Genomic DNA, 24,589 nt, shown 5'->3' on the forward strand with positions numbered 1-24,589 from the left:
AATACATGGTTTTCCCCGAAATATTCCCCCGCATTCATTCGTGCGTCGCTAGTTGTGGACGCGAAATTGTTATAATAAGGTTTGCCAAGGAACAAACGTATTAGTGGGCTACAGGTGTCTATTCTTTTGTCTTCCCGCACAATGCTGCACGTGAAATTTCGAGCCACAGGTGAGGATGAGGGGCCAGAATTAGATTCAAATTGGTAATAACATTGTCTATATTCAGGCGTTTCTACCATGAGCGAAAATGCCTGCAGTTCCTATTCTACCCCTGAAGGAAGTTCGGCACGCAATACTAATGATTCGCGCTTTATGGTCGTTGCAGCCGTGAATGTTTGTGTTTACTGTATACACAGAGTTTCTAAAGGATGCACAACAGACTGCTGATCAGTCAGCCGCTGGACGTGCTTCGAATGAACACGCTATTCCACATATTCTTACTGCTTCCCGCGAACAACACCTCCTGTCCTAGCCGGATTCTCGGATGCTGGGTAAGTGAAGTGACGATCGCCCATTTCTTTCGGTCCCCGTGTTCTCAAATGTACCGATATCTTTGCCCCATTAGAAGAACAGAACGCTATAATATATGAAACACTGTGCAAGACTGTGATTTAAAAGCCGGCGTGTTTTTCTAAGTGTAGTAAATGCTTATTTAAAAGAAGTTTGCGAGATAAAACAGCGAAACGAAATGACTCTAAATGCTTTTCTGCACAAGAAAAAAAGTTATCCCTCAATTCGCAACATTCTGTTTACGTTATAGAATGAATACACTATACCCCCAACCTACACGTGATTATTCCTCTATGTAGCATAACTACGCAGAAAGTAAGTTGTTCGCTCAGTTATTTTTTGCGGTAGAAGCCGATGCATTCTCGATACGTACATAACTTTTTATGCAGCCCGTAAATATCGGAAATACTGCGGGGGCGTTTTTTTTTTTTGAAATGTAAACAGCTGGAAAAGGGCAATGGGTGAGAGAGCAATTGGGCAAGAAGTTCCGGCTCCTTTCGGGCATTTTTAGGGCGCTTCGGAAAGAAATGTAAAGCTTGACGAACTTATTTCCTTGATTGACCAGATTTAGGGGAAATCCCCAAGGTGGAGTACTTCGAGTTGTTGATCAATTCGTTCTCGCGCTAGAGACGGCTAACTTCCGGGTTAGCTCAGTGGTAGAGCGACTGCTCCAGTTAAGCAGTAGTCCCGGGTTCGAATCCTGGACCAAAACAAATTTTTCTTCAACTGTGAAGTTTGTGAGGAAGTTGTATAATTTTCCTTTTTAGCCGTACGGCTGCATTCAGGAGGATGTCAAACTTTCCTTCGCTATTTCCTTGATGTTCCAAAAAATATTCGCACTTAAGTCTGCTTACGTGTTTTGAAGGTGAAAGCGTGATAGAATGGATGTTAGCGGATTGGCTGAAGTTCTACTTAAGCTTCGGACAGAAGCTCTCATCTCCACTTTCCAATCACCCTGTGCGGGCATACAGAAGTTGTAGGTGAATACGTTCACTCGCCTCCAAATGGGCATGAGCAAATATTCCGTAAGATGTTAAAGGTAGCTGCCTCCGTCAATGGCCAACGCTCATCAGTTGGTATGTGAGTAATGTTACATTATTCGCAACTCCACACTGAGAACATACGTATCCGTTCTAAAGTGACTTTGTAGCTTAGTATAACCAGCATAACACAAGCTACGTGCAGGAAAAGTATCGCCAGTTGAAAGCGTAATGCTGTCGCATTTCAAGGAAGTGAGAAGAGTCAGGTGTGCCACGAAAGCCGTGTTAGGTGTACCATAGGCGTAGAAGAACGATTGAGTCGCTTGCCTGTCATTCTGCGTTCCGGGTTTCAATTACCGTTCGTGTCACTGAGAAGTACTGGCACAGTAATTGCCCAATCCGCGTGAGTGGGTATATATATGCGCAGTCCGAGCACCGTTCGGAACTCCGCACTGGCAAGCTGGCACTATGTATAATGGCAGCCACGCAGTTTTCGGAAACCGGTATTGCACGCAGGCGATATAGAGGTAAAAGGTCGTGTGGAAACCATAATGCTTTCGCATTCAAAGGACTTAATCAGACTTAAGTACGCCTCAAAATCGGCTTTTCGCGCAGCGTAGAACTAGAATAGTGCGTAGCACATTTGAATGTTCCGCGAGTCGATGGATTAGAATATCTTTGCTGTCATGGTTACTTTTAATGGCCGCAAGTGTAAAAGCCAGTTTGCCTACACCGGTAGAAAAGAGCGTCGTGGATACAAATATACCACCCGAAGCAACTCCACTTCCTTATTTATTTACCAAAGTCGAAAAGCATAAACCTAGGTACCGCCGACTTCCCCAGACTACCATTGGTGACATTACATTTTGTGGATGCAGGGGGAAACGGGATTTGTGGACCTTGACAGACAGCTTTTTAGAAACAAACACCCTGACGGTAGCATGTAAGTGTAAATTAAATGTACGCAGTAACCTTTGCGCTTATTATGCGGTTTTTAAAGTCCCAAGACCGAGCTGGGAAGCATCGCAAAATATGAGGTCTCACCCCAGGCGGTAGTCTTTGCTTCAGTTTAGATTGCTACGAAATGTTTCGCCTTGAGCACAAACGCAGTTGAACTGGCATGCGGCGAGCGCAAAAGACAACGTACCAACTGAAAACTATATTTGAAAGAGCCAGTGAGAAACAACAACAGATGTTATTAGCGCAACCGACTTCAAGAAGAGACCGCTGTCAACTTCTTTGGGGAAGACCCCGTGTATTTTCTAAGCCTCTTCGGCATTCTTGAAAAAGCCTCGCTGGTTTCCTCTGATACCTCTCATAAATTGCGGAGCTTGGTAGCCGATATCGCCTGTACGCTCCACACCAAGGTGGCATTAAAACGACCTTTTCTGATTGCTTGCTACAAAAGCCAATGAGAAGACGCCTTCGGAGAGGTGGCGACTATTGAGAAAAGTCGGGCTGGCAGGCTCTGCGGACTTTGTGACGTGCTCTCAACGTCAGGGTGAAATAGAAGGTAAACGGCAGCAAGAAATACCAGCTTTAATTAAGTTTTTCTCAGCAAACAAGGCATCACGGGTCGTCGAACAAAAGCCCTTAGAGCTACGAAGCGCGTGGCCTTTCAGCTAAAAGATGGGAAGTTTCGCGGTTGGAATTATTAGGATATCAAGAAGTATTCCTAAAAGGAAGAAAGCACTTAGACAGTCTTTATGATGAACTGAATGCGAAAAAAAATGAGTGTGGCATGCGATGGTAACCTCATCATCATTCTCACCATTTTCCTTCGCGTTTCCTCAGATTATCTTCATCAACCGTCATAATTCACGTTACGGGAACATATTTACTATAAAGAATTGTGCAATACACTCTTTCGGGTGTGTGTTGCTGTGGGGGTATGTGACACTTGCTCGCATAATGCCCGCAATTATCAGGCATGCCCCTGATTGGCCAACCAAGACCTAACGTTACGCTTTATGCTTTTATGACGTAAACCGGAACCCGGAGATTGAAGTACACTGCGGACTTTTTCTAATGGTTACCGGTTTACGATGCCACACGTTCAGGTATGACTGTAGGGCCAACGCCCCAAGAATGGGCTTAACATTGAGTAAATATAACGTTGAGTCTTACCACATGCGAGGAATGTGCTAGCGTATTTACTTCGAGGTTGTAGTAACGGTTCACTGCCTTAGGCCTCAAAGACCGACTTAAGGTCAATGTGGGGCTGTCACGCAGCCATGTCACCACGCCCTCTGCGTGGCCTCCAGCTGAGTTCCAATTACTACTGGCTGCGTTTGCAGCCAACGCGAATTTATTGGCTGCCAAAGGCACTTTTAGAGGGTTGGTTGTTGGATACAGCAGGCATTTATACCCAGGTTCTCTTCATTCAATGGGCCACTTAAGCTATTGCATCAAAAACTCCAACTGATGATTAGTACAGCAGAAGCCTTCGAAACTGCACAGATGCTTTTCCAGGTGTTTGCAACCAAAGAATAATAATGTGTTTAATTTTTTTTTTAATCGGATAGGAGTACTAAGCTTTAGAGTCAAAATATGAGAATGCGCTGTATCCAGAAATCAAGCTTTCATTTGTTCAAGATATACCGTAAAGCTGTGCTTGAATTCGCGTTCCTTTGTAGATATTTGCGAAGCTAACCACGCCCCATTCCTTTTAAAAACTGCGTTGAGGTGTATTGGTGCTCCTTATATACTCATGCCCATAGAATGCCTTGTCTAGCTACTACTGATTCCAAAAGACGTTTTCTGCTCGTAACACCATGCTCTTTACTTGACGCTGTGGTCTGCATATCTTTTGTACGCTGGTACTTCGACTATTCCTTAAAAGTGTGTAATGTATGTTTTTTCAGACAACGAAGCTTTCTCACCACCTACCCACGAGTCAACATGGCGCTCATTCCATCTATTTGCAAGGTCATCTGGGAAGTATACGATGAAGGAGACCCCAGAACCCGGAATTACCCTGTTGTGCTAAATCCATGCTTTGTATTCCCATTCCTGGCAAGCTACCTGTACTTTGTCAAGATCGCTGGTCCTCGATGGATGGCCAATAGGGAGCCATTCCGAATTATCAACCTCATCAGATTTTACAACGCCTGCATGGTCGTTGCCAACGTTCTTTTCTTGTACCTGCTTTTAAAGGTAACGTACTTTCCCGGAGGACGGTACAGCTTCTGGTGTCAAGGGGTGACTGGGTACATGGACGAAGAGATGGCGCGGTATTACAGGTTCGGGTGGATCTTCATCGCCGTCCGCTACTCCGACCACTTGGACACAGTGTTCTTTGTGCTGAGAAAGAAGTTCACCCACATCACCCACTTGCACGTCATTCACCACACCATCGTTACGGTTAACATCTGGTTCTGGGCGCTCTACGCTCCGGAAGGGCAGACGGCCTTCGGCTTGGCCCTCAACGTCTTCGTGCACATCATCATGTACAGCTACTACCTGCTGGCAACTATGGGACCATCTGTGAGGAAGTACCTTTGGTGGAAAAAGTACTTGACGAGGTTGCAGATAATCCAGTTTGTCGTCGGTATGGCGCACATGTCTATACCACTGTTCGTCAACTGTGGATTTCCCAGACACCTCATACTGATCGGCAACGCACAGACGGTCATAATACTTTGCTTGTTCGTCAACTTTTACGTGAAGGCATACGCGTCTCGTAAAGGCCACGGCGCTAACGCAACTCAGCTGCATTGGATAGTAAACAGCAGTGAGACATTAAACAAACAGCAGTGATTGCCCCCGTCCTCAGCAAATAAAAACAATGCACGGTTTTAGAGACCCGTGTTAAAAATACACAAGTATGCAAAATCTCTCATTTGATGCATAATAAAGCCAAACGTACATGAAAGCTGGATACAATGGGGACCTAGTGCGTCGTTAAGTTAGCGTTGGGAGGTTGACAGAAGGTGTTGTCGTACCTTGACGCCATTTTTATCGAATCCGTTCAAACCATTCCATTGTCTCCCAATATCCAATGTGTGCTATGTGGTCTCTAACTTTACGCGCGACTTCATTTAAATTTACGTGAGCTCATTAAAGTATAAAATATACTTCCTCCTTGCAATTTGTGCCTCCTAAAGGCACGACATTATTCTTTAAAAATTGTGGTGGTAACGACAACGTATCTGGCCTGGATAATGATGGCTATTATTTTGTCTGCTTGCCTTTGTGTGTGCCTGTATGGGTTCACTGCGTCTTAGGCTAACCGAAGTTATGACGTATTCAAGCGCACTTCATATATTTTTGGAATTGCACACATACCTCGGTTTCCGACGATGGTGGCATGACAATAGCGGTCACAATGCATGCATGTCCGTGTATCTGTGTGTGTAGGGCTCATCTTTCCGTCTGCGTTATGACGTATCCGGAAGAAATGACAGCAGGCTCGAAAGGCAGCCATCCAGAACATAAAAACCGTTATTAGCAGGCGGCAGTGTTTTGCAGGGCGGTGCTGAAGAAGCGCAGAACCTCACACAAAAATTGCATAGTGCCTGTTATCAAATCAATATTACACCCAAACTATCTTTCAAAGCCATTATTATTTACACACGCAACCTGATTTGCAGTTGGAATTGGGAACATGAATGTTTTTGCTTATGTGACAGGGCCCCTATTACAGAATTTTCACGCCAAGGGTTACGCGTTGGTGAACACGCTTTAATGTCGTAACAGCCACCATGTACCGAAATAGGAAGTTTAGGCGGTATTTTATTTGAACGAACGTACTCTAACAGCGACCATTTTCATAACTTTTGTAGGGCTATCACTATTTTTTGCGACGTACATGCAAACACATCTATGATCGCATAACGAGAACGCGTGGACAGCTGTATATCGCCACAGGTGACCGGGGGTGACCGCAGGTGACAGGTGACCACACCAGGTGATCGGAAGAAGCTGTGGCTGTGTGGTTGGGGTGTTGTGCTGGTGAGCAAAGTACGCTGGTTCGATCCCGGCAACCAGAGCCGTTTCTCCGCTTCAAGAGTAACGATGACTGATTAGTAGTAAATTGGGGCGAACGTAAGAGACCAGTGGGTGATATAAATTATTTTTCAATTTTTCAATTGGCGCGGCTTACAGCTGAAGGCGTAGCTTCGCCGCTTCAGCACACCAAACTTTAAATGTTCCTATCCTAACTATGGCTAAAATATATGATAGTGTCCCGCCAGATGTGAAAATGCTGCAAAAAAAGAGACGACAAAATTGCCGCTGCCAATTGCAATAACCACTGTTACCACGGCCTAGAAAAAAGTGGCTATTTCCTTGGAAGGTGGCAAGAAGCGTACTGTGGAGTTTAAATAAACGAGGTATGCTTAAACGCAGTACAATATCCCCGAACAGCTGAGAGCGAGCTTGATGCGAAGAGGGAAGACAAATCTTGCCAGGAACAAAATGCGTGAGAGATAATGATGACAATTACCAGGCGGTTACATTCAGCAATAAGACGATTGAACACTCGTTAAAAAATAAAACATCAAGCCATAAAAATTTCTTGTCGGCAGCCACTTTTTTCATAATGCCACCGTTTAAAAAAAGAGACATCTTCCCAATTCAACGGAACAAAAATTAACTTAAAGAGTGGCAACGGGGCTTATGCCAACAGGCCATACACATTGAGGACATTATCATGATTATCATTATCGCCATTTTAGACGTCAATTTTATCATGCTCGAGTGACACTGACCGGTGGGGTATTTAAGTTTGTAGCCAACATTGTTTATGTGGAGCCTGGCGCAACTAAATACCAACGCTTTAAGAGAGATAAGACGCCACCATGCGCCCACTGCAAAGTGTTTGTGAGGAGTAACGAAGGGACAGCACATGAACAAGGAAAGAAATGAACCTGGTTCGCATTGTATGCGTGGTGGCTGTGTCATTCGCTCCGTGCCTTCCTCTGACAGACAATTGCAGTGGCCACCCAGGCAACTGTTTAACCTATTTTTTTAGAGCTAAGTGAGGTCGCAAGCCTTACGCAACCAGGAAGACTTTGTAAAATTGTAGAAGGCTGAAATGCATAAAAAGTAACACAATTAACACAAGTAACAGTAACACAAGTAACAGCAAGCCTTCAAGGCAGCGTCATGAGAACTTTCCTTTAGGTTTCTTACTATTCAAGGACAAGAACTTCAACGCAGTGCTTTTAATATACGTAGCCCACTAGTTTAAATGCAGCGGAGACTTTAATCAAGCAGGACGTATACGCAATCCCTTCTTTTTACGTGCAGCGTGCGGACGTCACTAGTGATCGGTAAAAAAATTTTTGTCACGTCTGTTTTACGTCAAAAGCGTTGATAACAGTAGTTCCGCACTGCGGAGAAAATGGTTCAAGACTTGTTTTATCTGGAGAATGCTGGTCAAGGTCCCACAATAACGACGTGAAATGACTGCGCGTAGCGTAGTGAATGAAAAGACAAAAAACAATGCGGTCATTTTTCTTTCTTGTTTACTTTCCCGCAAGGTTGGGCGTTACAAGAGGGTGCGCATGCATGCAGAGTACTTGTTGATTAGAAAAAGAAGGCAGGTAGCGCCGTAGGTAATTTTTGCTCAGAAGGCAGAAATTCAGAAAAAAAAGAAATCAAAGGCGGGGGCTAACAACAATAACACGAGACTAGAAATGCCTGTAATTGGATTTGGGCGAGGATTTCTTGAGTGTGTGCGTAGTTATATTGTTCTCTCCTCGAAGGTCGCCGCTTTTTCTTTCGGGTTGAGCTCAAATGTACCCCGCGATGAGCGTGCAGCAAAATTAGGTCTCTCTTTGGCATAGAACTGCGGCATGGAAGAGCGGTGCTCACTAGGAGTTCCGGCTGTAAGCAAGAGCAACATTTAGAGAGTGGGCATCGCCTAAACTCCTGACACTAAGGTGAGTGATTTTATTCGATCATCCAATCCCGTTTTACCCGCTCTAATCTCGCTATCGTTTGAAGTAGCGTAAAATTATATGAACGATAGTAAATCGTTGTTTGAAGCAAAAACGGAAATAGTCACCGGGGGAGATAACGTTGCATTGATATAACTTGTCGCCAACATTGCTTTTTAACTGTTTTCACTTAAGCTACTAGTACAGAAAACAAGAGAATAAAACGCAAGTTTCGCTTAAAGGCATTTAGAAGGCCATGCCGACAAAACACAAGTTTGGCTCGTTCGAAAAATTGCCTCGTTAGCATCATATTGACACCACTTTTAAGCACATTTCGCTCAAATAAGCTATACAATTAACAGAAAAGGGAATGGCCATGCGACCTGCTAGCATATTTCCTGCAGCAGAACCTATGAACTCATACATGCCAGCTCTGCAATTGGCTGGGGCCGGAAAAAGCAAACACAACTTAGGCAGGGCATATAAGCTTGCCGAACGAGCTATTTACATTTAAATTTAGGGCGCATTCTTTTTATAGCAGTAAGAAATATGAGGTTAACAGTTAAAGTTACGAAGGAACACGCAAGCACCAAAGCAGTTAGTGCGGCACTTTGCCGGCTGGCACAACCTAACACAGCCGTCGGACGCATTGGACTTGACTGACACAACACTGAGCAACTGACATAAGCGGCATGGCGACCATGTTTGTCGAGTCATACCTTACGTTTCAGGCAACGATAAGTATGGACCGTTATAAAAATACGGCAGGTATAGTAGTCCGGCAAGAAGCATTGTGCAAACACGGGCTCTTCAGCAGTATTGCAGCGCCATCTATAAAAGAGGGCGACAAACAAGGTAACCAAACTGCCTTCTGTGAGACGGTAGTAGCCCTGGTCAGGAAGCTATCTTTAGTTTCAGGCCCTGCTCTAAATACGTCATTGCTCGCGTCATGAAAACACACGATGTACAGGATAATTAAAATTTTGCATTAAAATATTTCATCTCTCAGTAAATAAAGGATCGTTTGCAGTCGGAAAAGCGCTCAGGGCACCATAAAACATGAAATTTTTTGAACGAAGTAAACTTGTATTTTGTCTGCATGGCCCCTTTAACGCTAGTCGAACCTCGTTACAATGAAGTAGTATCGCGACAGCAAGTTAAAAATCGGCTGCAACAAATCGACAATCTGGCTCGTGCAAAATACTTGATACAAAAATGCATTTTTAGGCTTCGAACCCACTATAAACAAGGTAACCGTTACCTTCCTCCTTGTTGCATTTCAAGCTGAATGAAAAGGAACATGAACACGAGAAATAACAACAAAAAATGTCCACTTGACAAAACCGGCCTGCGTCTCTATCTATTTGATGAATGATGTGATCCTCATCTGGTGGACCCACATAGCACTGAGCCGGATGGAGTTTCTACAATGTCTGCGAACAAAAGGGCCTTTATACTTCTACTGTTTCGGATGGTGAAGGGTTTTTCCAAGTAACTTCTTAGCCTCCTGATCAAATATTTCTTCGTTATATCCGATATCACGTGCGGCTCACGGTTTCAGTTTCGTTATAAATGAGTAAGTGCCATTGATATAAAGCGTGACCAATCAAAGATTGCATTTACTTTTCTATAGCTGATAATTCGCTATATCAGTGTTCGTTATAACCACGTTCAACTGTATAAGAAAAGAAGTGGAGTGCTATCGATGGTGCTGAAAACCTTAGGAATTCCATTCCAAGGTTGTATTAAGGCGTCGAAATGGTACCTAAGGTGCATTTCTGATACTCCATACATCAGGTACAAAGTGAAAATTGGCATGCGCGTTGCGCGCAAACGAGCACACGCGTGAACTGCCACACTCCGTACTGCACGCGGACGTACGTTGGAGTGTACGCAGGGAGTGAAACGTTTCGTGGGGCGGCCGAATCTTGCCCTAGCAATGACAGAAATGTTTGCTGAACAGGGCTTGAATAAACTAAAAGTTCACCCCTTCACGGCTGTGGTCCCATCCGAAAATTCTTGCTTTGCATTATGCAACACGTAGATTAAAATGCCCAATCAGTACAGGCAACAATACCCCTGTCAAACGGCTCCGGCAATAGAGAAGGGTTTCTGGTGGAACAGCATGTCATGGCCAAACATGGAGGAGTGGAACCATCTTGGCGTTACCATTCGGTGCAACGGATTGCCAGAGGTTGTTGCACTGTAATCCACTGACTCGACGTAACGGTGGAATGTTTGTTTTCGTATTGGATTTTTTTGTGATCAGTATTCATCTAATGCTTCATCGCAGACTCTATGCCTGGGCACAGAACGAGAAATATCAGTCTCGCGACTACGTTTCACGTGGCAGCCACAGGAAAAACGAAAGACGCTCCGCATCTCCCACGGTGGTCGAGGGGCGGCGCTAGTTGACCGGTCCTTGAACCTTTCTTAAACTAACCTTTCCCCCTCCCCCCGTAAGACGAGAGGGATTCCGTTTACGGGATAGCGTAGAAGTAGGTAGCGCACCGCACGTGATTCCCGCTTCCGAACACCGCGGATTTTTAAAGCAAAGTTTTGCTACTTTCGTCCAGCGGTTTTGCGGAGGAGGCGCAAGTTAACCTTTTTACAGGAGACACACCCCTGGCTACACACCCCTCGAAGCGCATCACGTGATTCGCCGGATCCGCTGCCAGCGCTGCGTTCCAAACACCGTTTTCTGTCGTTCTGCTCACGTAGCGGCGGCGGCCACGACGGAAGTGACCAAACCCGCCACCTCCCACGCATGCGCCGCTGGGTCGTCTCGGGCTATCTGACTCATCTTGCGCACCGGTTGCCGTGAAAGACGAACATCGCTTTCGCCGAGAATGAGAGCGAGACCGGGCCTTCTTCTGTGAGCGTTGCACAGGAAAGAACGGCTTTAAGCCATGGTCGGCAATCAGCTACATCAAAAGTTAACAAAAGAGACCAAGATTCAACCAGACTAAGGCAAGCTTTTGCTTAGCATATCCAAGGTTAGCTGAGCTAAGCCGCAACCATTTTATTTCTCGACCTTGATTTGTTTCGTTCCTGTATCACAAAAAATGACAATTACCGTATTTGGCATTACGAAGCCCCTTCAAGTATCAGAATAGCGCTGGCAATGAGGACTGCATATTTCATGTGTGTTCTTACGGAGCCCCTCGTAATATATATATATATATATATATATATATATATATATATATATATATATATATATATATAGTATAAGTAAAGAGTCGGATACACAGCAAGAACAATAACAAACAATGTTTACTTACGTAGCGGCAATGGGACTTGCCTTCATCAGAGTAAAGTTACATGATTATGGTGTCGCAAACATTGAACACATTTCTTATATAGGTTTGCATAAAACTGTAAGAAGGAATGGAAAATGTTTCGCAAATGGAGAGTGTGCATACAGTCAGGCTACGCCTACGTTACAACATCAACCAACAAACAACAACAACAACAAAAAAAAAAGAAAAAAAAAAGGGGGGGGGAGCAAGAGAGAGAAAAAGGGGTCGTGTTAACAATGCAGCGTTCAAGGTTGCACCATGACTGGTCAACGTATGCCGCGCGGGCTGCAAGTTCAGACAATGGGGGAAAATGGTCAACCGCGGTTTGTAAAGAAAGGGAAGAGTATACAGCAAGGTATTCAGTGGCTGGGGAGACTGGTTCTAGGGGAAGCGAAGATGGGTGTGCCCCCAGCGGATGAAGAGAATAGATAAGCAACTATCAGTATCGACGTTCTATAAAGCACTACCCAATGATCCCACTCAAGATTATAAGCAAATTGTCAAAGATAAACTTGCTGAGCTTGTTAAAAATAAAACAATAAATGAAACCACGGCTCGTTCCCTGATCCCCTTAAGCCCAGTAGCCGGTAAATTCTATCTTCTCCCAAAGATTCACAAGGTGAACAACCCAGGGCGCCCCATTGTTTCTGGCATTGGCACTGTTACCGAAAACCTCTCGCGCTATGTGGATAATCTCATTTGCGACATTCCGCCCAGCTTTCCCTCCTTCATTAAGGATACCAATGGCTTTCTCTCAGACATCTCAAAAATTGAAATTCCTGATAACTGCCTTCTAGTCACCCTTGATGTTGCGTCACTGTATACTAACATCCCCCATGAAGATGGCATCGCCGCTGTATCCCTTGCGTATGAGCAGTCATCGTGCGACAAACCTATCGATTCTTCTGCTCTCCAAACATTCCTTAGGCTTATTCTTGAACTTAACAATTTTGAGTTCGACGGAGTTCATTACGTGCAAGTCAGCGGAACGTCAATGGGAACTCGAATCGGACCTAACTACTCTAATATCTTTATGGCTCACCTCGAATCAAACTTTCTTGACACCCAAAATTTAAAGCCAATGTACTATAAAAGATATATTGATGACATATTCATGATCTGGCAACACGGTGAGGCGGAACTCCTCACCTTCATTGAGGCATTTAATCTAGCCCATCCTAGTATTTCCCTTGCTCATTCCTATTCGGAACACAGTGTAAACTTTCTGGACGTCACCGTTACTACCTTCCAAGGTCGGCTTCAAACTAAACTGTATAGAAAACCGACAGACACGCGGCAGTATTTGCACTTCCGAAGTAGCCATGTCAGACACTGCAAGACAGCAATACCTTACAGCCAAGCCCACCGATTTAGGAGAATTTGCTCAAACCAAGCCGACTTTGACTCAAACTGTCGAGAACTCAAGACCTCCCTCCTGAATAAAAAATACCCGGAAAAAGTTATCGACGACGCTATTGTGCGAGCCAACCAATTAGACCGTAACGAAATCTGTAAGAAAAAAGCCCCGAACGGGAACCCGAAAACTAACTTAGTTTTAACCCACTCATCCTCCGCTCCAAGAGTGTCAACCATGCTAAAAAAACATCACAATATCCTAATGCAAAGTGACCGCTTAAAAAGCATATTCCCCGAACCACCACGCGTTGTCTACCGGCGTAATAAGAATTTAGGGGACTTTCTTACTAACTCTCGTATCAACCGACCGGCAACTACTGGCTGCATGCCCTGCAATAAACCCCGATGTAAAGTATGCCCACACATGACCACTACACAGCGCGCCACCAGCACGGCTTCTGACTACTACGTAAATATAAAAGGTAACTTTAACTGTGACTCCGCTAATGTCGTATATCTTCTAGAGTGCACTGTTTGTAGGCAACAATATATCGGCCAAACTGAAACGCCCTTCCGAATACGGTTCAATAATCACCGCTCTCATGCAAAAAGCTGCCCTTATTTGCCCCTGTCAAGACATGTGAACAGTCCCGGGCATGCATTTGATCATCTTAAAGCAACGATTTTAGAATCCGCCTTCAAAACGCACCACGACCGCGAGGTTCGGGAATCTTATCTCATTTATAAGTTTGGGTCAGCCACACTTGGAATTAATGAAAGTTACGGAAAACTAACGTGCTTATCCCTCGAATAAACTTAGCGGCTTCATAATTTTTATAACTATGCTCATTATTCCTACCCTCGAGTTTGCCATCAGAATTCGCAGAAACTCTCCTAATACAGCAGCTTTGTTAGCTTAATGCGGCTCAACAATGCCATTTGTCCGGGAGAAGGAGGCCTCGTTCCCACCACCACTTAAGAATGTTTAACTCTTTGTGATCTATTCATGTTTAACCTTTTGTGACCCTACCTATTTCCTGTTCGATTGCTAGCTTTTGTGAAATGCTCTTTTGTGCCCCCTATCTATTCTCTTCATCCGCTGGGGGCACACCCATCTTCGCTTCCCCTAGAACCAGTCTCCCCAGCCACTGAATACCTTGCTGTATACTCTTCCCTTTCTTTACAAACCGCGGTTGACCATTTTCCCCCATTGTCTGAACTTGCAGCCCGCGCGGCATACGTTGACCAGTCATGGTGCAACCTTGAACGCTGCATTGTTAACACGACCCCTTTTTCTCTCTCTTGCTCCCCCCCCCCTTTTTTTTTCTTTTTTTTTGTTGTTGTTGTTGTTTGTTGGTTGATGTTGTAACGTAGGCGTAGCCTGACTGTATGCACACTCTCCATTTGCGAAACATTTTCCATTCCTTCTTACAGTTTTATGCAAACCTATATAAGAAATGTGTTCAATGTTTGCGACACCATAATCATGTAACTTTACTCTGATGAAGGCAAGTCCCATTGCCGCTACGTAAGTAAACATTGTTTGTTATTGTTCTTGCTGTGTATCCGACTCTTTACTTATACTATTTCTGCGCGCTTTGTGAGTTTATCTTTCTCTAGATTATATATATATATATATATATATATATATATATATATATATATATATATATATATATATATATATATATATATATATATATATATATATATATATATATATATATATAAATATATATATATATATATATATATATATATATATATATATATATATATATATATATATATATATTTATATATATATACGTTGGTCCCCACTCTGGCCGCGTGTTTTTCTTCCTTTTCTACATAAAATTTAAATGTTAAATTCAGTAATCGTAGTAAGAAAGAAATACCTAACACTTCCCCTATGCCTCCCTTGGCGTTATAGACTGCAGGTCTTTCCTTCGGTATTTTCTCAACAGGTACCTCATGCCTAACAATATTATTCTACTAAAAAGAATAATGAGGGTTTCGGTACTGGCTTGCGTGATGCCGAATAATAGCATAGGAAGTTTTCCCGTCAGTCGCGACTGCTCATGACAGGCTGTAAACGCGTAAGTCACGGCCCGGAAGTTAGAAAGGAGGTCCCTTCACCCCTGTTGTAAGAACGGCGCTGGCTACCACTCTTAAGCGTCAGAGATGGTTGTGCTAAATATAAATACCCCAGAATGTGACGGAGAACAGAGTCGCCCAGGTAGGCGGATTATTAAGGCATCTGAGATGTAATCGTTCGGTATAGACGCGATTTTTTCTTTACTTCTTTTCTATACAAAAATAAATTGAAACTTCACTAATCGTAGTAAAAAAAACGTAACACATCCTCTATGATTCCCCTTGGAGAGAGAGATGGGTTCTTCGATGACCTAGCTTCCGGCTGCACACCACATGCGTAAGAAGTCACAATGGAAGGAAACCTACTATAAATTAATAATTACCTCGGATTTCCGACGGAGCAAGTCCTTCTTCAAGGGTAATTTGATGCCACACAGTAAACGCTTTAGATATACTAGACAAATCAAAAACGGGAGGGCGTTTGCTAAAAAGAGAGAGAAAGAGAGAGAGCGAAAAAGTGACAGGAAGGGAGAGAACAAGATGCGATTTTGGTTAGGTTGCATAGGAGAGGTAGGCTGACATATGATTGCGTGAGTAACGCGGTAGAGAAAATTAACCGTCGCATATGGCTACGGGGGCCCAGAGCCCGTCATAGGCATGCGGGGTCATCGGCGCACGCGTTTGGAATAGCCGGCGTCCATAGAGTACCTGCTTGCGGTAAACGGCATCATACAGACCACTTGGCGCCCTCGGTAATTCAATAGTTATTGAAAGGCTAAACTATCAATAGGTTTACGGGGAGGCTCACATGATTTGTAGAAATGAATGGCCGATTTCATGCTGTCCTCATGGGAAATGTTTGTAGAGAGATATGCAATGTCCATGGTGGCAAGGAGACTGTTGGCAGGCATGAAAGATTTATTACTTGGTGGAGAAAGCAGGTCGTGTCTCCTTACAGACCTCGACACGTTTACGGTTATAGCGCCTATAGTTTACGAATGGGTGGACCACGTTTACCTTTCTTATAAATGTTGATGATAACTAGAATATGCTTGAACAATGGAGGGGATAAAGTGACGCTCAGTCTTTTGATTCATTTTTCGTTCCGGATCAAATGAAAAGTTATTTTTCTGGTTTAACATGAGGTGTTGGATTGGCGGATTCTGCTTTTAAAAAGAAGTGCAATTCAGTTGCCCGTTAGCCTCATTCAAGTACTCTAGTTTGTTCAACATAAAAATCTTACCACGGTTAACTGCGTGTTTTAAAACAATACTATGGAGGGCGCTTAAAGTGTTTAATACATTCCTTTGCTGTTTTAGGGGTTCTGTCCGTAGAAAAATTGTTTTCATAAGCGAAAGCCATATGGTCTTCCGCAGACTTAACCATAAGATCCCGTTGTGGTAAAAGCCTTTACAGGGCCAGTTGCACGGACATTTAAGCTCAGTGTTGGGACTGGGCGGCCTGCCCCAAAAATACTGGATAAATCGTAGTGTGCGCGCAAACTCACCAAAGTCTTTGCACAGCTGAAACTCGTTTACGCTGCTATTCCCAGAACAGAAGTTAAGGCCCATGTACATACAAATCGCGGCGTTTTCTAAAGAAAGCACATAATCTGATAGTTATCGAGACCGTTTCCGCCAGAATTAAGGAATTTGTTAGAAAGGTCTGTCTGACACGAATTTATAAAAGAGGACCTTGTGTAAATCATGTTCATACGAGTACATATCCATTCCGAATTAACCTTTTTTGTTTTATGCCCATAAACTGATCTGCTTCTTCTTTTGATAGCCGCGCTACTATAATGTAGAAAGAATTGCTGATTTTAAAAACGTCATCACAATCACAGTGACAAGAATTATATGGTACCCATGTGTCGAAACAAAATTGCATATTATTTTTTCCTTTTTTTCAGCGCAACGCCTTTTCCAACTTCAAGCTACGAAACTACACTAGGCGCGATGAAGTTCACCTTGAACCCCGTGGCTTTCGCCAACGAGATCGTACAGTTGGGTGATCCCAGGACAAGGGACTATCCCCTCGTCGTTAATCCTCTCTTCGTATTTCCACTCGTCGCCGTGTACTTGTACTTCGTCAAAGTAGCTGGTCCTCGCTGGATGAAGGACCGGGAACCCTTCAACATCATTAACCTCGTCCGCGGCTACAATCTTTTTATGGTAGCCATTAGTGCCCGCTTCCTGTACCTTCACCTGAAGATGACGTACTTACCCGGTGGCCGATACAGCCTGTGGTGTCAGGGAATCACTGGCTACATAGACGAAGAGCTCGCCTATTATTACAAGCACGGCTGGATCTTCGTCGCAGTTCGTTATGTGGACCTTCTGGACACTGTCTTCTGCGTGCTTCGTAAGAAGTTCAACCAGATCACCCACTTGCACGTCATCCACCACACGATGGTGGTGGTGAACGTTTGGTTCTATACGCTCTTCGCCCCTGAAGGGCAGCCGGCCCTGGGATTGGCTATCAACGTCTTTGTCCACATAGTGATGTACTCCTATTACTTCCTCGCCACGTTAGGACCTGAAGTTCGCAAGTACCTGTGGTGGAAAAAGTACCTGACCACAATGCAGATCATCCAGTTTGTTATCGCTATGGTGCACATCTCAATACCCATTTTTGTAGACTGCGGTTTTCCTAGGTACATTGTCATTGTGGGAAATCTACAAACGTTTCTTCTGCTCTGCATGTTTATAAACTTTTACATCAAAGCATACACGAAAAAGGACAACAGCTCAGCGTCGAAGACGGCGACGGTAAGGGCTTCTAATGGAGTGCAACAGCAATCGAGTCAGAATGGCAAGAAAGATTAGTCCACATTAGCATTCATGTAGCGTGTTCTGAAAATAAAAAAGCTGTTTGCGTTCCTAATTACTGCAGTTCCAGCATTTTCTTTATTATTGTATTGCGACTACCTCCACAATCTGTGATCATATTTTGTTTTGTATTTACAATGTGCAGCGACATTATGTTATTCAAGTCTAAGGTGTAACGCAGGCATAAATATAGACAGACTTTGCTCCCACGAAGGACTTATTTAGAGAAGTGCGTAGGCTCTGAAGACAGAAAAGGGATAAGTGCCGATGGGCAAAACGCGAAGAGAATTTCGGCTTCTTCTCTTCCTCAAGTGGCGTCTGCTCCAACCTTCCCTCTCTTTTCAGCCCAGCTCGCTTGGCTGAGCTAAACGGGAGAAAGAGGATGCTAAAGGAAACCGCTGAGCCAAGACAGCATATACATACATACATACATACATACATACATACATACATACATACATACATACATACATACATACATACATACATACATACATACATACATACATACATACATACATACATACATACATACATACATACATACATACATACATACATACATACATACATACATACATACATGCTCGTGCATAAGTAAATGGAGCATAGGAGCGGTGGCCAAAGTGTATCGTGGCACCGCCTAGAAACGACGGAGGGAAGCGACGAGTGGCGTCTTGGGGTGCGTGCACACCACTGCTGCCCTATCTGATATGTTTAACGGTCGCTCCGCTGGTGTGGCTGACCGCGCGTGACTGTTTGGACAGGGCTGCGCTAGGCAAAAAATGGCGCTAGGTACATTGCCACAGGCAGCCACCAACGGCGACCATATATCCGCGCAGTTGGGTTCAAGGAAGTGAGCGGCCCGACATAGAAATTATTACTGTTCTGGTGAGAAATGCAATCCCGCAAAATTATAAGATAATGTTACACAAAATGTCAAGACTGCTTCACTGTACGGGCAAATCATCCCCGTCGGCTGCACGGCTGATGAAGAAGGGAACGAAGCGCTTCTTTTGGGCGGAATCGATGTTTGCTGCACGCTCTCCAGTGAACCACCGCCAGTACTGTGAATAAACCCTACTTCGCCTCTTACTCGCTTGCCTATCCCCGTAACAGTCTTGATGGAGGTGCGGGGTAGTCGTCGAAATTGTCGGCGTCGCACGCAGTCGTTGAAAGTGGTAGCCGGGAAAGGCAATCAGCGTCGGTGTGACGGCGGCCGCTTTTGTAGGATATAACGAAGTCGTATCGTTGGAGTCTGAGAGACCAGCGGGGGAGTCGCCCGGATGGATCACGTAGTCCAACCAACCAACACAGAGAATGATGATCCGTGACAATCGCCAAAGGACGTCCGTAAATGTAAGGGCGAAACTTCTGCACAGCGAAGATAACCGCCAAACATTCCTGCTCGGTCACAGTATACTTTCTTTCTGACTTGCTGAGTGTGCGGCTGGCATAGGCGATGACATGTTGAGCCCCGTGATGCCTCTGCACGAGTACTGCTCCGAGGCCGATGCTGCTGGCATCCGTATGCACTTAGGTCGAAGCCGATGGGTCGAAGTGGCGAAGTATTGGGCCAGAAGTGAGCAAAAACTTAAGTTGCGAAAATGAGTCCTCGCACTCTGGCGTCCAGTTGAAAGGCACATTCTTGCGCAAAAGATAGGACAGAGGAGCAGCCAGCTCTGCAAATTTAGGCACGAACCGGCGGAAATAGGAGCATAGCCCCAAGAAACTTCGAAGGTCACGCACAGACTGGGCGGCTTGAAATGGCTGACGGCCGCGATCTTCTCCGGGTCAGGTCTAACGCCATGTTTGTCAACTAGGTGGCCGAAAACTAGTGCTTGGCGCTCACCGAAGTGGCACTGTTTCGAATTCAACACAAGACCGGCCTTTCCTAGGCAGTTCAGGACAGTGTCAAGGCGTGTGTTATGCTCTTCAAAAGTACGTCCGAAAATCACCACATCGTCGAGGTAGCACAAGCAAATCTCCCCCTTCAAGCGTCACAGAATTGTGTACATGAACCTCTCAAATTTAGTAGGAGCATTACAGAGGCCGAACGGCATGACGTTGAATTCGAAGAGTCCGTCGGGGGTAACAAAAGCCGTTTTCTCTTTGTGGGCTGGATCCACCGGAATTTGCCAGTAACCAGATCTTAGGTCGACTGACGAAAAATACGAAGCAGAGTGCAGGCAGTCGATGACGTCGTCTATTCGTGGTAGTGGGTAGACGTCCTTCTTTGTGATTGCGTTCAGGCGCCTGTAATCGACACAAAATCGGCAAGAGCCATCCTTCTTTTTTACGAGAATCACCGGTGCTGCCCACGGACTAGCTGATTCCTGCACAACACACTTTTGCAGCATTTCGTTGACCTGGTCCGCAATAATCCTTCTCTCGCTCGGAGAAACCCGGTAAGGTTTCTGTCGCACTGGCCGGGAGGTTCCGGTATCGATGGTGTGTCGCGAGCGGCACGACGGAATGTCGATCTTGGCGTCTCTTTGCGAGAAGTCAAACGCAGATGCATGTCTGCAGAGGACACGAGCTAGTGCCTCCCTCTCGGTAGAAGAAAGACCCTTGCTTATCATTTGCAGGAATGGTCCGTCGAGGGTAGCCGAGCTCCCACCAGAATCACAATTTTCTTCGGTCACTGCTACCAGGGACACTCTCACATCTTTTTTCAAACGCCGCTAGTTTCATTCCCCGCGGCAAAACAGTACCAGCCGCTGAGCAGTTAACGGCCCATAAAAGACTGCGCCTACCGTTTACCGAAATCAAACAGTGCGGTAACAAAACATCTTTCTTGATGCAGTTTGATGCAATGGGCTCAGCTATAGCGCAAAAGGTAGGCTCACCAGCACCGCGGGCCAACACGGGAACAAGAGACGCTGAGCGGGCGGGCAGAAGCGTGTCTTCGGATACAACCAGAAAGCGTTCTTCGCAGAGAGAAGGCTCCTCCGCGAGTACTGAATGGAACATGCCGTTTATAGAGAGCTCGCCCGTCGCACAGTCCACCATAGCCCCACATTCACGGAGGAAGTCGATTTAACTGCACAAGCGGCACTTTTGTTAGAAAAAGGTACTACTTTTCTAAACGCCCACACATACACAACCAAGCATACACATCGCACACATGCATCCACACGCACGCACAAACCAAAATACACATGCAGCCAGACAGACATGAGCGCACGCACGCACACAGATGCCCTCTTGCTTCATATTTTAATTGTTCCTGCTTTTAAGTTCAGAGCACTTTAGGGGCTCGCTTGTCGTCGTAGCTCACTCACTGGACCTAAGTAGAGCCACACAGTGTTCCGTCGTAGCGGCTGTCGTCGTGGCGTAACCCTGAGGCGTCGAAAGCCAAGCGGTTTGTATAGTCATAAGCGTTCGAAACTCGTAAACCACTGGCATTTTTCACACATCTCCTCGTTGTTTAGCCCAAAGAAACCTGTAGGTACATTGAAGCAAAATGAACGTAATTAATCGGCAGCGCCCGCCTTCATTTAGCTAGGAACGCTCGCTGGGTTGGTTTTTACGATAGTAAGCGAAAAAAGTGGCAGTGCAACGCCGGCACATCCGGGAGGCAAAGCAAGCACAAAAAGAACAGACCTCCCTCTGGCGCAGTTTCAGGCAGGGGGCGCGCGAGCACGGCGAAGGCGGGAAATTTGAATTGCATTGCGTGGTAGCATGTGAGCGGATAACGGCGCTACAGCCCATTATGGCGAATCACTGCTCTGCACTTCCAACAGCTTTCTCATTGAGTGGAACGGCTTTAATTTTGAACAGAAGGCTAATAGCGCATCGGCTGGAGATCGGGTGGAGATTTTAGGGATTGATGCATATGAAAAATTACAAAACACTTTCAATATAACTACGATTTATTGGCTTAAAAGCCTTGAAGGAGTTTTACTACAGACATAAAACAGTTAACAAATTCTTTGTTGGCGCTGAGAGCATGCATTAACATCGAAATATTAGAAAAAAAGGCCAGTGCTCCGTGAATTAAAACATTCAGACTAAATCTACTTAAAATTCAGGGAATCTTGCACTCACACACAAGAATTGAATGGCGAAACTGTTGTAGGTGAGCATTGGCAGACACATTGTTAAGCTTTGGTATCGTTGTTTATTTGCATAGTTGCGGTGCTTGTAATCGTCGTCATATGCATCGAATAGGTCGTTGTCCCCTTCGCGGAGAGTGGTGGATGCAAAGTCATCCACACCATTCTGGACTTCCACCGGCTCAATTGGCAAAGCTTGCACTAATTCGCGCAAGGCTTGAACCGTAGGAAGGAGACAGGATTTCTTCATACGTGAGCTCTGGTGGACCGATCACCACGCATTTGTTCCAGTTTCAAATTGTTTATTTACATGTTCCGTCGTTGCTTTTCACTGTGCTAGCAGTAGTCATCGTCATATGCATTGATATGGTCATGTTCCTCGTGCGAAGGATTACATGCGCGGTAGTGCTTGTCGACAGTGCTGGAGTTTTCGTTTTTTTCTTTTTTTTTTGCAAAATACACACCGCGAGCCCGGGAACCGGCAGCCGCCGTGATGCAGCGACTTGGAGCGCTCAAAAGTTTGTCTCTCTCCAAGGTTTTTGCCAGTTTGTTTTGCTAAAGTCACTGCGCGTGCCGCGAACGCTCGGCGGTCGCCGTGAGGTACGCGCACACGAGCGCTCCACACTTTCTTGGTATTTTTACTTTCAGCACCAAACGGCTTGAAGTGTAGGTGCGCTGTTAAAAGTTTATCAATGGAGAGCGCCCATGCACTGCTGGCATGGAAAATGGCAATTGATGGGCCGGAGAGTATTTGAACATTTGACAAGGGGTAAAAATCCCACCAAAATAGTTTGCGCCTTAATCGGGAATCAAAGCCAGTGACTAGAAAAGAGAAACTAGCTTACGCGAGTTAACATATTCTGATTGCTTACTCGGTAAACGAAACACGGAAATTTCGATGCAGTTGTCAGTGATATGTGAAATGTTGTTAGACGAAGCGCTGCTGCATGTTGCTGCTTGTCTTTTAGCATAACATGCTCGTTATTTCACGTGTTATTTCACGTGGCTACAGTTCCACTAGATAGCTTCCGCGTTCTGTTTTGAAGGCACGTGGAGTAGGGAAACGTGGTTCTATAAACATTGGAGTAGTGCGCCTAGATTAACGCGCGTCTCCGCCGTACGGCAGCGCTGGCATCGAGGAACCCGGCCTGCAGCAGCGGAACTCGGTAAATTTAAATTAACTTGAGCAAACCGTTAGTGTGTTTAGCTTGGGAGGAGTGCGAAGGAAGAGGAACAGCATGAGAGGTGAGAGGGAAAGCAAAGGGTGGTTTTTACGTGGCAAATGTCAACAAAGACTGTCGTCTTTTGACGACATTTGCAACGGAAGGAGCAGATACGCGGCCATTTTTTTCTTTCGCCCTCTTCATCCTGTTTAGCTCTCGTGATTACCTTGACATGCTTTTTGTTGCAGCGCGGACCACGGAGCCACCGAAGACAGCAGGAAGTACTGCGCATGCAGCGTACGAATGCTTCAGGTTAAATAATTTTTATTGGGGAAGTTTGTTAATCAGCATAAGAAAAAAACTATATGTGCAGATGCACGCCGGATTCCCGAAGGAATAGGAGCAGGGGGCCATGCTCCAGAGGAAGGAACATAGAATTAATCACGTCCAAGAATTCTTAATGTCAAATGAACCTACCTATGCAGTAATTGCGGTTCGCCGGGAAACGGGATTCCTACCGTGATTTTATTTTCCGATATGCTTTCTACGCCTTTATTCTTCCGTTTTTCGTAACCTTACTTGATATGCCAGCCAAGAAGTTATGTTGTTATCTCTGAAAAATTTCACAACTTCATTATTTCCTTTCACGAAAGCCATGTGTTACGGTGACTATCAAATGCAAGACAGCGTAAACCTGTGGTGGGGTTAAGTTCAGGCAAACCTTGAACGACATCCGGACGTTTTTTTTTTTCGGTTATCGGACTATAGCATCATGGAATTCATTTCTGCTGCAACAGCTTTCTCTAATCAATCATTCACTGATTCAGCGGGGTAAATCAAATCATACTAGCAAGTTACAAACGGCTTATGGCGTCGATTCTCGATAACTCGAAGTCACTCAATTGGAATTTTCGGTTATCCAGAAGTGATGTGCTGGCCCCGGGCAATTTTACATGCACTCGAATACCGCTTCGTGTATATGTATTTTACACACTGTATTTTCAATATGACAATAAAATTAATCTGAAACTGAAGTGAACCTTAAATGGACGAAATTGTTCTACAGTTCGAAGTTTTAAACCATTATATCGGTTAATTGGAAGTTATTTCGATCAAGAAACATCAAGGTGACCGTCATTTCTTGGTAAAATTGAAATTTCTCACGCGCGATAACAGCGCCGTGCACTGTACTTTATACTGGCGCCATCGCAACTAAGGCAGCGCACAGTTGATAAAGCCGAAAGCAAGTTCTGATTCGCGCTAGCATGTGCATCTCTCTTATGAGGTCCTCAACCACACCGTGTACTTTTTGTTGCAGTGAAATAGCTCAGCCGATGCAATTTTACTTGACAGGCATGTCTCGGTAAGTGCAACAATATCAGCCTCGGAATCATTTATTCAAGCGCTA

The 24,589-nt window shown here is 44.9% G+C and overlaps 1 protein-coding gene and 1 pseudogene across 2 annotated transcripts; both read left to right on the top strand.

Moving 5' to 3' along the window:
• Nucleotides 1–294: 294 nt before the first annotated feature.
• LOC144173350 (very long chain fatty acid elongase AAEL008004 pseudogene) lies at nucleotides 295–5,282 on the top strand (annotated as a pseudogene). The gene is made up of 2 exons (XR_013323229.1): nucleotides 295–491; nucleotides 4,355–5,282. The product of XR_013323229.1 is annotated as a very long chain fatty acid elongase AAEL008004 pseudogene (transcript).
• Nucleotides 5,283–8,207: 2,925 nt separating this feature from the next.
• Nucleotides 8,208–18,015, top strand: LOC144174946 (very long chain fatty acid elongase AAEL008004-like). Its single transcript, XM_077703937.1, has 2 exons — nucleotides 8,208–8,377; nucleotides 17,042–18,015. The coding sequence occupies exon 2, from the start codon at nucleotides 17,088–17,090 to the stop codon at nucleotides 17,955–17,957; it is 870 nt and encodes a 289-aa protein (XP_077560063.1). The 5' UTR covers nucleotides 8,208–8,377; nucleotides 17,042–17,087; the 3' UTR covers nucleotides 17,958–18,015.
• Nucleotides 18,016–24,589: the final 6,574 nt, after the last annotated feature.

Source organism: Haemaphysalis longicornis, unplaced genomic scaffold (assembly GCF_048455015.1).
Source record: "Haemaphysalis longicornis isolate Haplotype H1 unplaced genomic scaffold, Haemaphysalis longicornis Haplotype H1 scaffold_3, whole genome shotgun sequence".
In the NCBI taxonomy this organism is placed as follows: domain Eukaryota; kingdom Metazoa; phylum Arthropoda; class Arachnida; order Ixodida; family Ixodidae; genus Haemaphysalis; species Haemaphysalis longicornis.

What these genes read in the sequence shown, in the direction of transcription:
- LOC144174946 (XM_077703937.1), top strand. Translation starts at nt 17,088, where the DNA reads ATGAAGTTCACCTTGAACCCCGTGGCTTTCGCCAACGAGATCGTACAG.